The sequence below is a fragment of the Chanodichthys erythropterus genome, chromosome 24, assembly GCF_024489055.1.
Source record: "Chanodichthys erythropterus isolate Z2021 chromosome 24, ASM2448905v1, whole genome shotgun sequence".
In the NCBI taxonomy this organism is placed as follows: Eukaryota; Metazoa; Chordata; class Actinopteri; order Cypriniformes; family Xenocyprididae; genus Chanodichthys; species Chanodichthys erythropterus.
The window spans coordinates 27,914,884-27,935,651 of record NC_090244.1 but is presented as its reverse complement, the minus strand read 5'-3'; the positions used below and the strand labels follow the sequence as shown (position 1 = coordinate 27,935,651).

Sequence of the window (20,768 nt, the reverse complement as noted above, 5' to 3'; positions counted from 1 at the left end):
AGTCCAACACACATCAAATATAGATGTGTTGGTTACTTATAGTCCAAAGCTTCAACACTAAGATCCACCATAAAAAAACAATAGAAAACATATTGGGTGATGCCTTATCAAGAGCCTATTGAAATTGTTTTTTGAGATTTTGCTTTTTTATAGGTGGGGGTTTTGTTGGAAGGTGTAAGGCCTGGGACACACCGATTTTAAAACTGCTGGAGACCACAGACTTAAGGATAGTTTCAACAGTTTTTTAAAATTATAATCCTCTGAATGCACACACTGGATGATTCGGCCAGACCGCCAGACAACGCACATCCTAATTTTGCAGAGTTAGGCACATTCCTGGGTCAACAAATTTTGTTGATCCTGGAACAACATTCCTGTCTGAAAGTTTACTCCTAACCATATCCTGACCTCTGAACCTAACCTTCCAATAAGTTATACTTAACCCTTTAAAACTGGATGGAGCACCAGCGCTCCCGTTTGCGTGTCTCTCTGTAAGAGCCAATAAAAACTGAACCCATAGCATAAATATTATTTTTGCATACAAAACCAGAGACTTTAAACTTTCAGATCAAGCCTCCAACATGCTCCTGATGGGTTGTTTTTGCCCTCTAATGAGTCTGCACAAATTGCGTTATATGCGTTTACAACAAAAAACACTAAAATGCCTTGCACTTCTTTGCACACATGTTCTACAGACCTGAGGTAGCCAGCAGTTGCTAGTTACGTCTTCCTACGACTCATATGACGTAATCACGTGCACTATGACCCCATGGTATGTCGCATGTGGTGACGTCACAAGCCGCGACATTTCACTTCCATTTGCTGTACATGCTAATCTACTGCATTCTGCTCATTATTTTATCTGTTGCTTTGTCATTTCTCTTTCACACATAAACAAAAATGCACAATTACATATACAAGCACATTCACACACACACGCAGGCGTGTCGTTATGCCTGCACGCCAACATAGAAAACAGAATTACACGGAGACGGAGGTTTTGGAGCTACTATTTGCGTCCGACAAAGACGAACGCTCCGTCTGCTCATCTGCTCCTGATTCAGTTTCTAGTGGGGACGAAGCCAACCTTCTTGAAGGAATAGATCGGTCCCTGGACACGTAAGTATATATTCATGAAATATGTTTTGCTTTTGAGTTAGAGAATAAACAAAACCAGCATAGAATGATTGTGCATGATGCGCCATTTACTGTTGTCATTTCTATATTGCTTTTGTGCCAAATACATCTAACTTGTATACTAACCAACTTTCATCTAACTTACTGTTTTACTTACCTTCTTTGTTGTAATGTTGAAGATGTTGGAGAGCCATTGGAGCCCTCAGAGTCACCCTGCTACTCAGAGCCATCCGTGCCAATTTACAGAGGGAGAGGTTATGATCCGAAGGCTAACACCAGAGGCTACAGAAGTCAGAGCCAAAGGTCCCGTGGCAAGGGCTCTAGATTAGAAACAGCCCCTAATCATTCTGGTGGGTGGAAAACCCAAAAGGACCCTGATCATTTGCCTCGACCCCCCCAACTGTTCCTGCACAAAAGAAAGCCAGGTGTGCAGCCACCTCTGTCAACTTCAGTGGACAACCCAACACCCACTGAGCTTTTCAAAATGTATTTTGACCAGTCCACTATCAAAACACTGTGTGTACACCATAGACTGTAAAAAAATATGGACGTGACATCACCCATTGATTTCTGAAGGGCATTTTTGAAGCGAAAATGAGGCCACTGCCATCTTAGCAGCACGTCACCGCACATCACTCCCGGATAACTGAAAATGGGCAAAGAGGCGGGACGGAACTGAGGTGCCTTGTTGCTGAAACCACACCCGCCTAGCTCGACGTGATCATGTTAGCAAAACTGTATATGATCGTATATATCTCACAAACAAATGAGCCTGCGTTCAAAGTATAATTTTTCAAAATGCAGCAATTTTAGTTATAATATCCAAGCAGTGCTGTCTGAGTTTTATATCCTCCCGCCATTGTCATTGCAGTAAATCTCACGAACAAAACTTTTAGCAAATGCCAAGATGATCCAACAACATGTGTTCTGTTTATCTTCCGCATGTGTGCACATGTACACAGATGCACATCTGTCTCAAGTCTTGACCATTAATGCAGCAAGCCATATTATTTTATAATTGTATAAAATAATCCAGAAAAAAACACAAACATGGCAGAGATGCCAAATTCAGCAGCACAATTCACCTGTCACTCAAGTGACCACGCCCCTAATTATGCAGCACTTTAAGGCTTAATATAATTTAAACAGATGAGTTATAAAAAAAAATTCACCCCCCTCACAGTTGTCATGAAGGGCAAAATTAGCTATATAGACCAAAACCACAATTTGTACCAACCTGTAAACATGTTTTTTTTTTTCTTCTGAAAAGTTGGCTTTTTTAACATGGTCAATGAGATTCTGCTCTCTTTTGGAGCATGTCCCTAGCGGCCAGTCGATGAATTGCAGTTTAAAAAAAACCTGTTTTGGGTGAGCAGCTTTGTCCCAATGTGCGTATTGTTTTCAGGGAAACATGTGATTAATGAAAAACAAAGCCTCACATTGTTTCAAGTCATGTAAATGCTTCAATGTTTGAACCCAGACCATTAGCCTACTATATGAAAGTTCAAGTCCATTTACTAAACATTTTACATATATAAGCCTGTAGCCTATATTACATCATCATTGTCAGACACAGACGAGGACACAGATGAAGTGCAACAGTGTTTATTAACAGAGGTTTCAGACACAGGTGAAGACACAGGTAAAGAATCTTGACACGTAGAACTGGTGAATGGTATAACAATGTAAACTTTCCTTGGCAGATGACGATGGTGACACAGATGATGACGGAGGACTCAGGACTGGAGATGAAGACGATGAAGACAACAGTAGGTACAATGTTCAGGTAAGACAAGGTCAAGTGACGTGTAGGGATCGGTGCAAGACCAGACAATGAGTGAATGGGACTGGTGTGCTTATATGTGGCTCTGGTGATGATGCACAGGTGTTCAGTATTCCGGTGATTGTGAACGAGTGGGCGTGGCGTAAGTGTCCGTGTCTGAAGGTGCAGGTTGTGTAGCCGTGACAATCATATGTTCTGTCAGGGGCGTCACTAGGCCCTTTTTAGGGGGGCTTCAGCCCCCCTAAACTTCTGCCCAGCCCCCCTAAAAAAAATATTTGATTAATAAATTTTTGATCAGTCCCCTTTAAAAAAACTCATTTGAAACGGCGGCAAGCTGCGTCAAGTTTCGGCTCCTCCCCTTATCTGAGTCTGCTTGGATTTAGCGCATTTTTCAATCTGCAGGGGCGCCGAGGCCGAGCAGAGCGAACATCAGAGAGCACAAGGTGTGTGTCGTGTGTGCGTGCATTTATTGATAGATTGCTAATGCTATGATATTACATCTGCATCGGTGCAGTTCTTTGTCATAAATGCATTGCAGTTTACATAATGTAATGTTACTGGAGCATTGGGAGCACACGGGACGGCTCGGTTTCTCATCCAATACCAATACGTTTCGCTGCGTTCACCTTCAGCCCTTGTGTGATAGTTGTTTTTTATTCCTACAAAAATGAAGTGATTAACACCCATGAAAACATACTTTAGATTCAGAAAACGATCATGATTTATTTTAATTTACTTTTTACAATTACAGACATATTATAATGTATTTTGACATTACATTATGCAGCCATGCACAGAAATGACACACATCATTGTCTGAAAGCACTAGATGGCCCAGAGACAGAATGTGGAGTTATTTTGTTTTGTATTATTAAATATAGTTTTGTATTACAGTTTTTCTCAATTGTTTACACACATTTTCTGGTACTTGAGACACAATGACCACAACATGTAACTCATTCACCAACCCCCTGAACCAATTCTGCTAAACTACAAGCACAATTCCTGCTTTACACTCAAACTGCAGTTCTAAAACACACCTTTTTTCAAAACACTACACACAATTCTCTGCATTTGGCACAATTTTCGGGCAGAAAAATCTCTTGTTTTCACAAGGAACACACTGCCATTCAAATATGCACACTGACTCATCACATGGGCAAACACCTGTCACACATTTTTACAATTAGCAAACAGAGCTTTAGCATAAAAGGGCAACAGGTGAGCTCTTCTGTTTTGGATGCCAACAATGGAAACAGAGGCAGAGCAGCATACTGTAGTTTGTTTTTATACTGTAAACAGTAAAATGTATTACTGTATACAGTAAATTATTCTGTTGTTTTTTATGTATACCACTGTATGTGCAACTATATATATATATATATATATATATATATATATATATATATATATATTTACACTTACATACATAAGTGTGTTGTAAAATATATGTAGTGTGTGTGTATATATATATATATATATATATATATATATATATATATATACAAAAAATATTTTACAACACACTTATGTATGTACTGTCTGTAGTAAGTGTAACATTGAACCAAATAAAGACCAAAGTCATTATGATGAATGGAGAAGTGTTTTCCATTCATCATAGTGTTTTACATAGAGCACATCAGTGTTCAACTGGTTCTTATAAATGTCTATTCATATGATGGTTTGTGTGTTATTTGAAAACAAAATACCATTTTGAGAAGAAAGAACATTGTTTTGAATGTAAAGTTTCATTTTGCAGGAGAACTGAGGAGTTTTGCCCATTGTGTGTGTGTTTTTTGATTTGTGTGTAGAGTTCTGAGAGTATGAGGCATGCTTTCAGAAAATGTGTGTAAGCAATCGAGAAAAACTGTAAGTAATAATGAATCAGGAGGAGTGTCATGATACATAAATTAGAGTAAGCGTAGAGTAAAGGGATTTTTGATTTTCTTGATTTATACTATTTATACTAGATTTGTACTTGATTTATAGAAGTGGCAAATTGATAATTCATGTTGTTATTTTTAATAAATAGAAATAAATATAGAACAGATTAATCATATTGCCAATAGACAATTACATTAATACATGGTTTGTCTATATTCTTAATGAATATTAGCTGGTTAGTTAAAATACTTAAAATGACATCAATTTTCATGGGGTGACTTTATGAATATCCAACCGTATTGTTGATTATAAAGGCTAAAAAGCTAAAAAACTAAAATAATTTATATTTCATTGTAGATGGATATACAACATTTTTTCTTGTCGTGCGGGAGTAGGTCTGCAAATGAGCAACAGTCAGTCAAATAATATTTTTTTAATCATAGCCTACCCTTATTGGGGGCTGAGCCCCCCTAAAATCAAAATCCTAGAATCGCCCCTGTGTTCTGTCATATAGGCTACAATAAAATAACAGCACAATTTACTTGCATCAAACAACTCAGTAGGCTATGTATTATTAGTAATTATTATAATTATTCTTTTTGTTAATCCATTTCATTTATTACCAAACTTTAAGATGTCAGTTATATTATAGAAATAAACACGTTTAGCGCAATCAGGCTTTTATTTGTGTTTAATGGATAAAACAACGGAGCTGCACACTCAGGTTTATGGCTGCTATAAATTTTACCTGCCACAAGATGGCACTGTTTTCGACACTTTTGATGCTTTGAAACCTTTCCCGAAACTTTAAGGCAGGAACACACCAAGCCGACGGTCGGCCGTCGGGCAGTTTTTCTTCGTCGGCCGACTAAGTTTTCTCAGTGTGTTCCGCACCGTCGGCTGAAGTTGGTCCTCGTCGGCCTTTTTTCGGCCGATTCGAAATGTTGAATCGGCGTTGGAGCTCGTCGGTCCGTCGGGCCATGAGATAATTCTGATTGGCTGCTCAGCTACTGCCGCCTGCTGTTTCGGAAAGGCATTTCATCTCACGCAGGCGCAGAACTGACGTGCTGCTTGGCTGTCGGCTGTTTAGCATCGTTTTGGTGTGGCAGGGCAACTTTGGAAACAGACGCTGCCGACGTGAGCCAACCCCACAGTTTGTTTTCGTCGCCACTAATTCGTCGGCGTCGGCTTGGTGTGTTCTGGCCTTTAGAGAAAAGCTTCAAAGATTTAAAAGGCTTCATTTCTCCATCCCTACTCAATGGTTTTAGACCTTTTTGCAAATGTTTCAGACGAATTTAGCTGTTTTATTGAGTGTTCACTCATTTTGTGCTTTTTTTTTTAAACATTAACTATCTGTAATGTCATATCCAATCAGATTTCTTTTCACCCATATTCCCCACGCCCACCATGCACGCACATACACACATTTGACTTTACAACACACACCTTTATTTATTATCATTCTCTCTTGCTCTCTTAATATGTAATGAGTTTACGCATACATTTTAATAATTAATTTAACATTTTTGTAAAAAAATAAATTAAATACAAATAGTGCCCTCTCATGGTATACGCACAGTGCGTACACTGGCGTTGTTCATTGGTCAGGCATCTAAAATGGCTTCACCCCCCAACCCCTACCCCTACCCCCACCCCCGTTCTGCTCTCTCACTTCTGCTTTCAGGTGCTCAAGTCAGTTTTGCACCAGGAATATCGCAAAACGAGAAGAAAAAGTCAAAGCACCAGGAATTGAACTTGTACTGCCAGATCTGAGAGGTTGTAAGCGCTGACATGAAGCTGTACAGCGAAAGTAAAAGTAAAGTGTAAAAGTAAATATGACTCACACATTTGTGTCTGTCATTTTGTTTATGTGAATGCCATTTTACACATTTGTAACTATTAATCTGCAACTACAACTTTGTAACACGGGTGTGTGCAAATCGAGCTGTGAGTGTAAATTTCAATTTACAAATACAAATTAATACGACAAGTTCTCACATTCAAATCAGCAACCTCTCGAGTTTTGCTACTGATTTACCTTCATAGAAACCTCTCTGCGGATGAGCGCATGGTAGCCACCAAAGCCAGAATCAGCCTGAAGCAGTACATAAAAAATAAGCCAACAAAGTGGGGAATAAAACTTTTTGTGTTGTGCGATAATAATGGCTACACAGTGGATTTCAATATTTACAAAGGAAAGTCCAGTTTTGCAAGTGGGAAGGGGCTTTCATTTCATGCTGTGATGTCACTGGTCAGAAAGGATTTCTTGGGATCTGGATCCCAAGTCTTTCAAAAAAAAAAAAAACAAAAAAAAAACAGGAAGTGGTACATGACTGTGCTGCACCATTTCATTGACATTGTTGTCACAAACAGCTACTTGCTGCACAAGCAGCTGTGTAGCAGCCAGGGGGAGCTGCCCATGACACAGGCCTTCCAAGAGCAGTTGTCAGAGGAGCTGTGTGGGGTGTCCTTCCAACCAGCTACCAGCACTTACCTGTTGCCATTTCTGGTATAGTTGGATCAAAAAAGCCACACAGAGGCACAGGAAATGCAGGCTGTGTGGGAAATGCACTCCATTCAGGTGTGAGGCATGCCAAGTACCCCTCTGTGTTATTCTTGACAGGAACTGCCACAAGTCTTATTGCTTGGGTGACTGTATATATGTATGGATGCCTTTCTGTATGTTTTGGCCATAAATTATTTGTTTTTTTGTTTAATTGTTGTGTAATTTTAATTAATTTGTTCAATCAGCATGTCTCTCAAAAGAAAAATGTTTTCTGTTTGACCCCACAAATACAAATGGACTCCATTCATGTGCGTGGCATGCCAAATTCCCCTCTGTGCTTTCTGCTTGTTTAGTTCTGATAATGTACAGTTTTTTTTTTTTTACCACTTAACAGTAGTGTATAATAGAGAAGTGTAATTAAAAATAGTTTTTTTTTCTTCTATCCCTTAATTTTTTAATCAACATTGCTCTCAAAGGCAATATGATATCTGTTTGACTCAACAATACACTGTTTATAAAAATTAATGTATCTTTTAAACTAAATTATGTAAACACTACAAATCAATTTTGTATAGTTTTAAAGTGTTTTATGCAAGTTTTTTACATTGACAAGTTTGAGGTTTACATTTGTTATATTTCTGTTATATATATATATGATTTTTTTATTGCCCTATTGAGCTTTTAATCTAGTTCCTATGGATTTATTACATATATAGCATTCAATTTGGGGGTGTAAGGATTGTATTGATATATGGCATTGTGGCGAGGGGGGCGTGGTTCAGCGAGGTCTGCAACCGGAGAGAATAGCGGGAGACGCTTGGTAAGTGAGTGGGTTGAATAAAAATCACGAACACCTGTTTCTCATTCCAGTGATTGGCGCGGAGACAGGATAAAACGCAGTGAGAAGCGGGAGTGTGTGAGAGAGGGGAACTGCTGACTGAGTCGTGTTGAGGTTCTGGAGTGAAGCCCTTGTGGATTGTTTATGCCAAACTTGGAGAGAAGCCCTTGTGGATGGTGCATACCGAACCTGGAGTGAAGCCCTTTGTGGATTGTTTATTTTTGTTGTTGTGCGCTGCACAGTCTTACTGTTGAAGCCTTTGAGAATTAATAAAGTCTCAGTCAGCAGTTGTTCGTCAACCCTGTCCTCTTCCTTCCCCAACTACGAACTGAACTGTGTTACAGGCATATGAAAATGTATGACAGCACAGCATGTAAAAATATTTAGATATACTCTTTCGGAGTAGTTCTATGGTCAGGTCTTACACACTAAAAACTCCTGGGTCAAAAATAACCCATAATGGGTTATTTTTGACCCAAATCCTGGGTTAAAAAGGGACCAACTAATTTCTGGGTTATTTCAACCCAGAAAAATGGGTTATTCTTTTTGACCCAACTTCTGGGTTAAATACCTAACCCAAATTTTAGGTTAAAATAACCCAAAATTGTAGTTAATATAACCCAACTTCTGGGTCAAAAGAACAACCCCAATATCTGGGTTAAAATAACCCAGAAATTAGTAGGTCCCTTTTTAATCAAAGGTCAAAGGTCAAAAATAACCTAACTTGGGTTACTATGCCAGTATGCCTCATTTCAGAAAATAAAACTTCAGGCACTTACACACTTCAAGCACTTTTACATTTTTATTGCATTAAATTAAATTAAACTCTACACACTTGGACCTATTTATTTTAGGTCACACTGTAATAACATCAGACATTAGAAAAAATAGAAAAATAAACAACTCATTCTCTTTTGACAACATTCAATAACTGGATTGAACTTGAGGGACAAGATTTTTGATAGTGTCCTCATCTAAGAGAAGAAATGCCTCCTCATCTCTGTCTTCACCTGAAAGACAGAAAACAAGACAACATGAGTATTGTTAATAAGTCGAGACAATTGTGAACCACTCACCAGACACTCTTTGATTATCAAGCTAACAAATAATCACTTTTAAGGGAATGATGTTGTTGTTGTTTTTTTTTTTTGTTAAAAAAAAAAAAAAAACGTGGCCCAATTTGCTAGTTAACTAATGTGGTTCTTTTGCAGCATTACCCATTTTGTGTGAATGACAGTCTATACTGTACATCTTTTCTTTCATTAACAAGTGTAATAATGACATTAATGCAAAGGTGAATATCTGGCCCATTATTATGCATAACAGCTTAAAGACAAGGCACAAGTATCTTTTAACTATAAGGGTTATTATAGAGATGCATTCCCCACTGTCGAAGAAGTTGTGACTGTCACAAAATCTTGCACTGACACATTTAAGCCATATTAAAGAAAAATATTTAGGTATAGAGAGATGATATGAGGGCAGTTAAAGGGATAGTTCACCCAAAAATGAAAATTTGATGTTTATCTGCTTACCCCCAGGGCATCCAAGATGTAGGTGACTTTGTTTCTTCAGTAGAACACAAATTATGATTTTTAACTCCAACCATTGTCGTCTGTCAGTCTTATAATGCGAATGAATGGTAACACAATTTATAAGAGTCAAAAAATAACCCAAAAATAAATCCAAATTAAACCCTGCGGCTCGTGACGACAAATTGATGTCCTAAGACACGTTTGTGCGAGAAACAGAAAATTATTTATATAATTTTTTACTTCTATTGCATTTAGCAATCACTTAGGTTTCTCGCACAAACCGATTGTTTCGTGTCTTAGGACATTAATGTGTCTTCACGCGCCGCAGGGTTCAGTTTGGATTTGTCTAAGCATATTTTTTGACTCTTATAAATTGTGTTACCATTCACTCGCATTATAAGACTGACAGACGGCAACCGTTGGAGTTAAAAATCATCATTTGTGTTCGACTGAAGAAACAAAGTCACCTACATCTTGGATGCCCTGGGGGTAAGCAGATAAACATCAAATTTTCATTTTTGGGTGAACTATCCCTTAAAAGAGTAAAACGCTCACCTCTAAAATTCTCTATCAGCTCAGACATCCGCCACTCAGTTAGCTTATCAGCAACAAAGCTGTCCATTTAAAATGACCTGGAGAAAACAATAAAGGTTAGCAACAATTTGAACACTTAACACACTTCATTAACTCTCACTACTTAAGCCCGTAGAGCACTGTATAATATGATAAGCACAGCGCAGCTGGTTAACATAACTATTGTGTAGCCTCGTCGCTCTAGCCACGGCTAAAGGGGGTCGCACACCGGAAGAGATGCGTATTTAAAATTCAAACACATTATTCTCTATGAGTGTACACACACCGGCGGCGCCCAGCAACGGTTCAGGACCTTGTTCAAAATCCTGCAGCGCCACAGCGCGCCATGTACATAGATTTATATTAAATTTACACTTATTTGTCTCAAATCGTCGTTAATGTATATACTGACTTCACCATGTGCTGCAATATAAAGTTAATTTTACATTAATTTACAGTAATCAGCTGCATGAATAAAAATTGCTTATGTTATTGGATTTTCAGGTGATATTCTCAATTCATTCAGTTAACGGACGCTCTGAGGTAAAGTGTTCAGACTGCAGACTCAGCAACGTATTTAATTATACAGTACAATCATAACATAGTACTGACATTATCTTAATTCCACAATGTCCTAAAACATAACAATATTGCTGGCCATAAACTGAGAAAGTACACGATACCTCGAGTTGTCCTAGACGCGGCTCAGCGCGGCGCTTCTCGTCCGGTGTTCGACCCCCTTAACGCGGCATGAAGTCGCCACTAGCTGCACTGTACTTATCGTATTATTACGTTACGTCAAATTTGGCTTTGGTGGTTAATAACACTTTCTTATTTAGTCTGACAAACTTAAAACACATATTTATTTTGACTTTACACGGACTTTAAACTAGTTAGATGTTGTCGCGATATCCGCAGGCGGCTACATGCTCACCACAGAATTACCACGGTAAGCCATGGTCATTTTTTCAACAAATGGTGCTAAACTAGCAATGGGGACATGGACACAGAAAAGTTTACGTTACATTGACACTGAAAATACTTGCCTTACCTTGAATACGCGACGAAGTTGCACCGAAGAAGCCCAGGCCAAAACGGATCGAGTGCGTTCAAGTTCAAGTGACGGTTGTTTCAAACGACTGTTGTGAGAAAATTCCAGAACAACAGCGGGGGGCGGGGGGAGGGGCGTTAACCCAGAACATGGGTTACTCTTTGAAAAATAACCCAGAAACCTAAACAACCCAGGAATTGGGTCAAAATATTAGCCCTATAACCCAGAAAAAGGTTACTCTCTGAAAAAATAACCCATAATTTTAACCCAACACAAATAACCCAGAAAATGGGTTAAAGAAATAACCCAGGAGTTTTTAGAGTGTACAGGGTTAAAATCAGAGGGAACCCAGCAAACATTGGTCTGACGGCAACTTCCCAGGTCAAAAATAGTCGCAGTAGGATGGCAAAATCTGTAAAAATATGTATCACAGAACATTTATATGCATTCAAATATGTTTGTACATGTCTACAATTCTTTAGGGTTGCATGCATAATTGTTACTTTGACTTTTAGCTACGTGTAGTTCAATATATAATTAATTAATTCAGTAATTAATAGGATAATGTCTAAGACATTGTTCAAATATCATTTTGGAACAATTTTTCAACCATGACATGACGGAACGATTTCTTTTCAACAGTCATTAAACGTCCAGATGTTTGCTGGGAAATGAAATGATGGTGAATAACACTGATGTAGAAGCACCAAATTCTGGCCTAAACTTGACAAACTGTAAACTTGTACCTCAAATCTGATTGGTTGATTGGAATGTTGTTCCAGGTTCAAGAAAGATAATACTGAAACATGTTGCTCTTGGTGAAATCAGGTGAAAACTATTTCACAGTAGCAATTCCACAGACATGAGATCTCACAGAAAATCGTGTGAGCAAATGAATTTTGACATTTAAAAGATCTTTTAATTACAATTGATTTAAAACAAGATTACATTAGAACTACACAATATACACACAATTACCTAACAATAAATGAATAAATGAAATAATTGCTTGTCCATACAAATAATTTTAAAAAATACATCACCATTCCTTGTTTTATACTGATAATTAGGACCATAAAGAAAAGCTTCTTGACTTAAAAAAAGAATGTATGTATGAAGTTCTTCTGCTACAGATCTGTACCAAATATTTCCGGCCATTTAGATTCACATACTTGTTTTAGTTCTTGACTTTTACACAAAAGTGATATGAAAGCTGCGCCCGAAATCGCTTACTCTCTTTAGTCAGTACTTATTTTGAATAAGTAATTACTTCATGACCACTAAAAAGTATGTTCTACATATGAATGTAGTATAATGTAATCTGGAAATAGGCCTCCTACATTTGCCATGTCAAGCACATGCTGTGTCTGAAATCACATACTCTCTTGAGTAGGTGCTTATTTTGAATAAGTAATTACTTAAAGACCACTTAAAAAGTATGTTCTATATGAGTGTGTGTTGTATGAATGTAATCTGTACATACTACATCTGCCATGTTGTCATTACCATGTGACCTACCAGTGTCAGTTGTGTTGCTTCACTGTCATTCACAAATCCTCTCTCGTGGCCTCCCTGGCCGTGGGATAGTAAACAGTCCACCGTATGTGCACTTTAGAATCTCACAAGAAGTGGGTCATCTAGGTACGGTTTTGCTTGTTCTTTTAAGAGTGAATTTGCACTTACACTTCTTTTGTCACATACGGTTTTTCACCTACTATATAGTAGGGAAGTATTTGATTCCGGATGCAGCCATTGATTTCTTTCCAACTTTTTTGACTCAAGTCAGAAAATCAGATTGTGGATGGGTAGCATTACTATAATAAAATATTGCGGTACTCCTCAACTTCTCTTCTTCAGTCATTAGTAAAAAGTTTGGGATTAATGAATTGGAGCAGTTTGCCTTCCTCCTGCCATGAGGCCACAGCTACTTTTACTTCAGATTCTGGAAACTTTAATACTATCATTTTGTTCGGATAATTCTTTATGCAGAGCACATTAAAACTTAAGATTGTAGGTCAGCTAAAATTTCAGATTAAGTCTTTCAGAAACCAGACAAGACACCAATCTTTAACCTTTCAACAACCTCAAAAGCTTTCAGTCAATATGAGGCAGAATATGCTGTTCACTTTAGAATACCACTATAAATAAACTCCTTCAGAAAGATTTGGCAATACTTTAGTGATTATTACCACAATCTTTATTTTACAATTATACATTTTGCATTTTGAATACAGAACAGTATTCTAAAATGTGTTATTGCACATACATCAAAATTCTCGTAGGATCAAGGCTACAAATAAGTCACTTCAAAAGCTCTTTAGTTGAAAGCATGGGTGGTTTTTGAAAGAGCCTTTGGGTTGTTGAGTGTCTCGGTTGAATCTCTACTTGGAGCTGGTGTACTTGGTGACGGCCTTGGTGCCCTCGGACACGGCGTGTTTGGCCAGCTCTCCGGGCAGCAGCAGACGCACGGCGGTCTGGATCTCTCTAGAAGTGATTGTGGAGTGCTTGATGTAGTGAACGAGACGAGACGACTCACCGGCGATGCGCTCGAAGATGTCGTTGACGAAAGAGTTCATGATGCCCATCGCTTTGGAAGAGATGCCGGTGTCAGGATGAACCTGCTTCAGGACTTTGTAGACGTAGATAGCGTAGCTCTCCTTCCTGGACTTTCTGCGCTTCTTGCCTCCCTTACCGGCGGTCTTCGTGACGGCCTTCTTGGAGCCCTTCTTAGGCGCGGACTTTGCTGGTTCAGGCATGATGCTTTTTGAGCGCAAACTTCTCAAAGCAACGTGAAATTAGAGGCGACACGGAGATATTTATTCACCGCCCTATGCTAATTTTCAAAGATACAGATTGGCTGCGTCCGAAACCGCCTACTCAATGAGTAGGTACTTAATTTCAGTACTTACTTAACGAGCGCTAAAAGAGTAGGTACTTAACAGCCAAATTTCGTTGAGTATGAATGAGATCCAAGAATAATCCGCCATGTTGACGTTATCATGTAACCTACGACGTTATCGCAAGCGCAACAAAGAAATGAGTGACAGGTTTAATTCATCTATCTGTAAATATCTTGATATTGATCAAATTGCTTATTTTGTGGTCTTGTTGAAGAAACAGCTGCCAGTAATTTTGAAATTGTAGTACAATTAATATGTATTTGGGTTAAAGTTCTTATATTTTTTTAACTACTGATGTGAGTTTATTTTTTGTTACAAAAACCCAAATTCGCGTGAATATATTGTTAATTTCTTTATTTTATATGCAAAAATGTCAACCCACAAGCAAAATTTGCATAAATCTCATTTGTTTTTCTCTTTTTCTTGTTGAATTAGCTTTAGTTTCAATAAATAACAAATAAATAACTTTTATGCATTATGATGTATTCAAAATATTTAATCTTGTCATGTTTTATGTCTGTGTATATAATCTCAAACTATCATGTATACAAACCCATATTTTTTTGTCATTATTATTGTTCATTGTTAAAGATACAACCATGGTATTTTCCCTGATCTTGTAATTGTAGATCCTGCAATAAAAATAAAGATATGAGTGACAGGTGCACTAACACCGCACAGCACCAGTAACTCCACAACCCTACCTAGAGCAATTTTCCTCAGTGTTAGCAATGTCTGAAGCCAAAGAAGACATCAGCAGCTGCTCGAAGATCTCGCCTTTGGAGAAGACTGATTTTATACTCAAAAAATTTAAGTATAACTACTTAAAATTAAGATTACTCCAGAATGAATTGCTCTGCTAGCACCAACACTTATACACAATAACAATGATAAATGCTGACCAAAACTTAATTATATAACTTTTCATTTTACTTCTTTAGTAAAACAAGCAAAATGTAATGTTTTGTCATATGACAGCTGTGCATAAACACACACACTAGACAAATACAGCTGATGTGAATATATATCTCAATTTACAGTCAATTCATGCATTAATTCATTGCTTAATAAAATATATACATTTAAATGATAATAATAGCATAATTAATAAAAAAAAGTGAAATACAAGTAATAATGACAATAAATAAATACATATACAAGACAACAACACACGAAACAAAACTTTATTCAAATGTATTGATCTAACAATCAGGTATTTACAGTCCTGCTGTCATCTCACACAGCTGTGCCAATTCTGCAGCTTTATTCTGATGAAGCAGCTGATGAACACCTTCATCATCATGTCCCTCACTGCTGCTCTTCTCAATGGGGACAGTGTTGATCCAGAGGATGAGGAAAACGGTGATGATGATGGACCCCTAAACCCTCAACCTTGAAGCAGGAGTGGGAGAAGATGTGCGGGACAATCTGCTGCTGCAAACATTCATGTGTTCTCCATCAGCAGATTAAAACATTTTACAATTAATTCATGTCAGCATTCTGTTTCTTGACATATTTCATTTCATATTTTTACAATTACTTGCTAATTTTTGTTGTAGCTTCATTACATTTGTGGTGTGGTGGGCTAAACCACTGAGCTGGTCAGCAGAAGGTTTGCTGGTTTGATCTGTGCAGCGTCTCCTCCAGTGTGCCCTTGATTGAGTCACTTGAAAGGAGGAGTGATGGAGGATCTCGTCCATGACACTGAACCATTCCCAGGATCTGCTGTGGCTCTCCATCCTCAGTGCTCACACCAGTCTGAGGACATTAACATCCTACAATAATGCACAAATATAATACAAAAGCAGCCATTTTAACAGCACAGTGTTATTTGATTTCTGTTTTAGAAATAACAAAATGATCTTACTTTATATTTTGTTTCAGGCTTTCCTCTTTATTTTTAACAAATGAAGAGTTTATTTGCAAAAACAGATAACTCCATTTTTATGAATTCTCACAAATCATGTTTTTTTTATTGTGCATTCCAATTAATAACAATCAAACTGCAGTTGGGCTGTTTTGATTAAGTAATGATAACTCTAAAAAATATAGGTAAATTAAAAAATTAAAATTCATTGAAAGTATGTTTTATATATATATTAAAAGTTTGTTTTTTAGCAAAAGCAGATAACTCCAACAGTCGTTTTTTGGCAAAAGCAGATAACTCCACATTTCATGTTTCATAGTTAAACAAAACCCAAGTAATTGCATTTAAAACACTCTGAAACCAACCCAGTCTCATATGAAAATGTATCCTGACTACGTTGGTCCAAAGTGCAAAACGTAGAGGGGTTACAATAATGGCCCTTAAATTGTATGACTGTTACATTTTTTTTTGCCTATTGTTTTGCGTCCAAGTCACGTGACTTTAGAGAGCCCGGCCGTGGGAACAAAAAACATGGCGGACGTTTCTCTACTTTTTAGTGAAAAAACAATATTTTGAGTTAGTTTCTGCATAAAAATAAGTTTTGATTACATTTTTAGCGAGAAATATATATTCTATTTTCATAATATGCACTCAGTGAATGTACATAATCACTCGCTTGCGCGTTGTTGCAAAGATTTTTCTGATCTCGCCAGAATAATGTGAAACTGCTACGTTTTGGTTGCTATGAACAATATTTTATTTTCTGCATCAAAATAAGGTTTGATTACATTTTAAGCAAAAAATATATATTTTATTTTCATAATATTCATTCAGTGAATGTACATAATCACTCGCTTGCGCGTTGTTGCAATGATTTATCTGATCTCGCTAATGTGAAACTGCTACGTTTTGGTTGCTATGAACAATATTTTATTTTCTGCATCAAAAAAAGGTTTGATTACATTTTAAGCAAAAAATATATATTATTTATTTTCATAATATTCACTCAGTGAATGTACATAATCACTCGCTTGCGCGTTGTTGCAAAGATTTATCTGATCTCGCCAGAATAATGTGAAACTGCTACGTTTTGGTTGCTATGAACAATATTTTGAGTTAGTTTCTGCATAAAAATAAGGTTTGATTACATTTTTAGCGAGAAATATATATTCTATTTTCGTAATATTCACTCAGTGAATGTCAACCCGTTCTCACTCCTGACCGTTCTCACGCTGAAGAAGTCTCCTTCAGAACACATCGCGATATTTGGCATCAGTTCGCGTGTGCTGGATGTTGGTAAGTAGTCGTAAATACGCTGTTCTAATGTTTGATATAATGTCTTTTCTGTTTGCAGATATTAATCAGATTAACGTTAGCTCCCTCATGTTCAGTCACTGCATTATATCTGTCACCTCCGCTGAGGTTTTGCTTTGCATTGCTTTCTATATTAAATACTAAACTAGGGTGATTAAACACTGTCACGTGACGTGCAATATATTGCACAATATATATAACATATTCATATCAGGTTCAAAGTAGTACAAGTGTAGTTTCAAAATGGTATTTGTTGTAGAAGCACGGTAAAAAACAACACTTACCATGCTTTTTACCACAGTATTGGTCGTTTTAATGTGATTTTTGTTGTAAATACAGAGTAACCACAACACTTATTATGCTTTTAATGCCTAATAATGTTAAATCCAAAAACTGTAAGGTCAATAAGAACTTCTTTCCTATATATATTTATATATAAACCTATATATTATAAATAATGATATTTTCTTTTCTCTTGTTTTAGCTGAAAAGACAAAAAGGGCCTTTCGGAAATGGATGAAGGAGACAGAAAGCTGCAAAGGCAAATAATTGCAATGGTATGTATGTGTTGCTTTTAACCCTTTATCAAACATTTTATCAAGCATTTGTTAAATAGTCTCACAGTAAATTAAAATTAAAGTCAAATCCTGTACATATTTATCACCTTATTTGTAAATCAGTTGTGCCCCTTCTTGGACAGTTGGACGTCCCACACATAAAAGTTTATATTAATTCCCTTGAATTCTTTAAAATGATTACAGATTGGGCCCAAAATGTTCCAATGATACATGATGTCTCTCCGCACCTCATAACTACCTCTGTTTGCAAGAGTGGAAATTATCATTTGACTTGTCACATGACATCAGATATTCAATTATTTTGTCATAATCAAAATAATTGAATATCTGATGTCTATTCAATATCTAATCAGTTACACTGCTGATAATGTCCTGCTTGCATGTGAAACATGTTATTTTTTTATTTATTCTTTTAAATATAAATATAGCTTGCTATTAAAGACATATGTTTAATCATGGAAATGCCCACATATCAGTGAACTTATTACATAAATGCATTTAACATTTAATTATGCAACACTCTTTACAGAAGGAAATCCTACAGTTATGAGTAAATTGACAACTTGAATGTGATGTAATAAATTTACCTTCCTTTCTGTCTTGCAGGATTACTTGCAGATTACTTAGTCCTTCTTTTTAGGATCTCTACAACATCAAACTCAACAGCTCTTTTAAGAGCCGACCCTCACAAGAGCTACTAGTGAGTCGCTGCAAACCTGCCGTGATCAGCCCTTTCCAGGTAAAGTTTCTAGATATTTAAATCAGTATTTACTCATCAAATGCTCTCTCCTGAATCGTATGGTAAATTAACTTATTTATAACTGTCTTAATTTATGTTTCAAGAACAATAGTAATTGCACATAGAGTAAGTCGAGACTTTCTTGTTTTACAGCAGAGAAGGAAGACCAGTCCTTATATCAACGCAAGCTAATCGAATAAGTCCTTTGTTTCGGGTGAGGAAGGAACATCTGGTGCCCAAAGAAGACAGAAAGCTGCGCGAGTCCATTGGTATGTCTTGTATTGAAACAATGCTGTAATATGTAGTACATAATTTGATGTTGTTCTCTCAAAGGACTATTAAGTTCTTAAAAAGTTCTTAAAAACTGTTCATTCTGTTTTTTTTTTTTGTTTGTTTGTTTGTTTTTTTAGATAAAAGCAGACAGGGAAGCTTTGGAAGATAATGAGTTAATATAATATAATATAGTATAATAGGAATTAAATAGTAAATGTTCTTTAAATTATGTGTAATACCTAGTTTTTTTGGCTTGAAATAAGGCCTTATACTGCACAGACCTAAAACATTGTATTTGTGTTTTAAAACAGATAGCAAGTGAAGTCACTAACAGAAGATCCTAGAGGAAAAATGACTGATGTGCAGCTACGGAGGAACACAAGAGGCAGAAACTATGCATGGCCATGGCTTCTTCATGAGTACAGTAAGTCCTGTGCCTATTCTTAATTCTTGCCTTAAAGTTTTTATTGCAGTATTTTAACAATTTTACATTGTACAGGTTATCACTTGGTTTTTGACCAAATTATGCTCTTGAAACAAGAAACAGAAGAGTATGTTGTCCTGAAAGAAATCAAGGCTCAAAAGAGAGCATGCCTTTCTAAAAGATCTTTTAAAACAGGTTGCTGTTAATATGGGTAAAACAGTTTTTGTTCAGTACTTAGCTTACAGTCTGTGCTGCATTTTTATTATAATATATATATTATGTACTGCTGTTTTGTAAAGTTAAATCAGGAACAGGCAACTCTAGCCCTTTTGCTGTCTCCTTTTTGAGGTGGAGAGTTTACCTCCAACCATAATTGAGCACACCTGAAAATTTTAACCAAAGTCTTCATGTGTACTTATAGACAGTTATAGGCAGTTGGGTTTGAGGTTGGAGCTAAATCTGCAGGACCGTGGACGCTGAGGGCCAGAGTAGCCCACCACTGTTTAAATCATGCAGAACATAAGCTGACCTGGCTGTCCATTAAACTACTTAACTTGAATTGTGTGTTTTTTTGTTTTACTTTTAGACCAGGACTGAAGAACGCCTGACAATGGGATGTTAAGACTTCTTCCTCTGGTTGAGAAAAAGCTACAGCACATCAGTGATCACATCTTCTGGTCATTAGTTGTACTGTAGAGTACAACTGAACAAACTGTTTAGAAGAAGAAGAACATGAACATGATAGAGACGTGTACAGGGAAGAGCAAGAACCCAGTTCAGCTGTGATAATGAATCTTTATTTTAAACTCAATATCAAATCTGTTTTCTGGATCATAGTTGACTGGATGGGATTCTGTGGCGCTCATTTGTGCAATAGGAGTAAAGTCTGTGAATGGATTATTATGACGTTAACGTATTTTTGAAGACACGTTTTTATTTATCTTGAATCTCATTTGTCTTTATGCAAATTTCAACCTTATGCTGTATCCTCCAATAAAGTGTTGTGTAATAAATTATGGTGAACGTGGTGTTTGGTAGAGTAAATACAATTTAACTAAGCTGAGTTTATTTCATAATTTAAAAAAATGACATATAATTTCCATGATTGTTTTACTTATTAATACATAAATATATATTACATAAATATTTTCGATCTAATTCATGATATTTGGGACAACAATGCACCAAAAGTTGCATATACTTTCATGTTGTGACAAGGATGGCAGTTTCCAGATAAATAAAGGGAAGGAATGTGAATAAAGAGAGGCTGCAGTGGGTTATACTGATAAAAACACTTCAAGCAGAGTTGAAGAAGATGGATGTTGATCATTCTGGTACATCTACTACTGCATTCAAAATGACAGCT

General features: G+C 36.8%; 1 protein-coding gene and 2 long non-coding RNA genes across 3 annotated transcripts; 1 reads left to right on the top strand and 2 right to left on the bottom strand.

The window, feature by feature from the left end:
- Nucleotides 1-8,932: 8,932 nt before the first annotated feature.
- Nucleotides 8,933-11,416, bottom strand: LOC137015462 (uncharacterized). Its single transcript, XR_010893974.1, has 3 exons — nucleotides 11,308-11,416; nucleotides 10,239-10,315; nucleotides 8,933-9,158 (listed from the first exon to the last, which is right to left on the bottom strand). It is a non-coding gene; the product is annotated as an uncharacterized lncRNA (long non-coding RNA).
- A 2,272-nt stretch (nucleotides 11,417-13,688) lies between these two features.
- LOC137014822 (histone H2B-like) lies at nucleotides 13,689-14,063 on the bottom strand. The gene has a single exon (XM_067379336.1). It carries the CDS (start codon nucleotides 14,061-14,063, stop codon nucleotides 13,689-13,691), a length of 375 nt encoding a protein of 124 aa, XP_067235437.1.
- Nucleotides 14,064-17,788: 3,725 nt separating this feature from the next.
- LOC137014686 (uncharacterized) lies at nucleotides 17,789-18,885 on the top strand. The gene is made up of 3 exons (XR_010893883.1): nucleotides 17,789-17,945; nucleotides 18,573-18,705; nucleotides 18,862-18,885. It is a non-coding gene; the product is annotated as an uncharacterized lncRNA (long non-coding RNA).
- The last annotated feature ends 1,883 nt before the right edge of the window (nucleotides 18,886-20,768 follow it).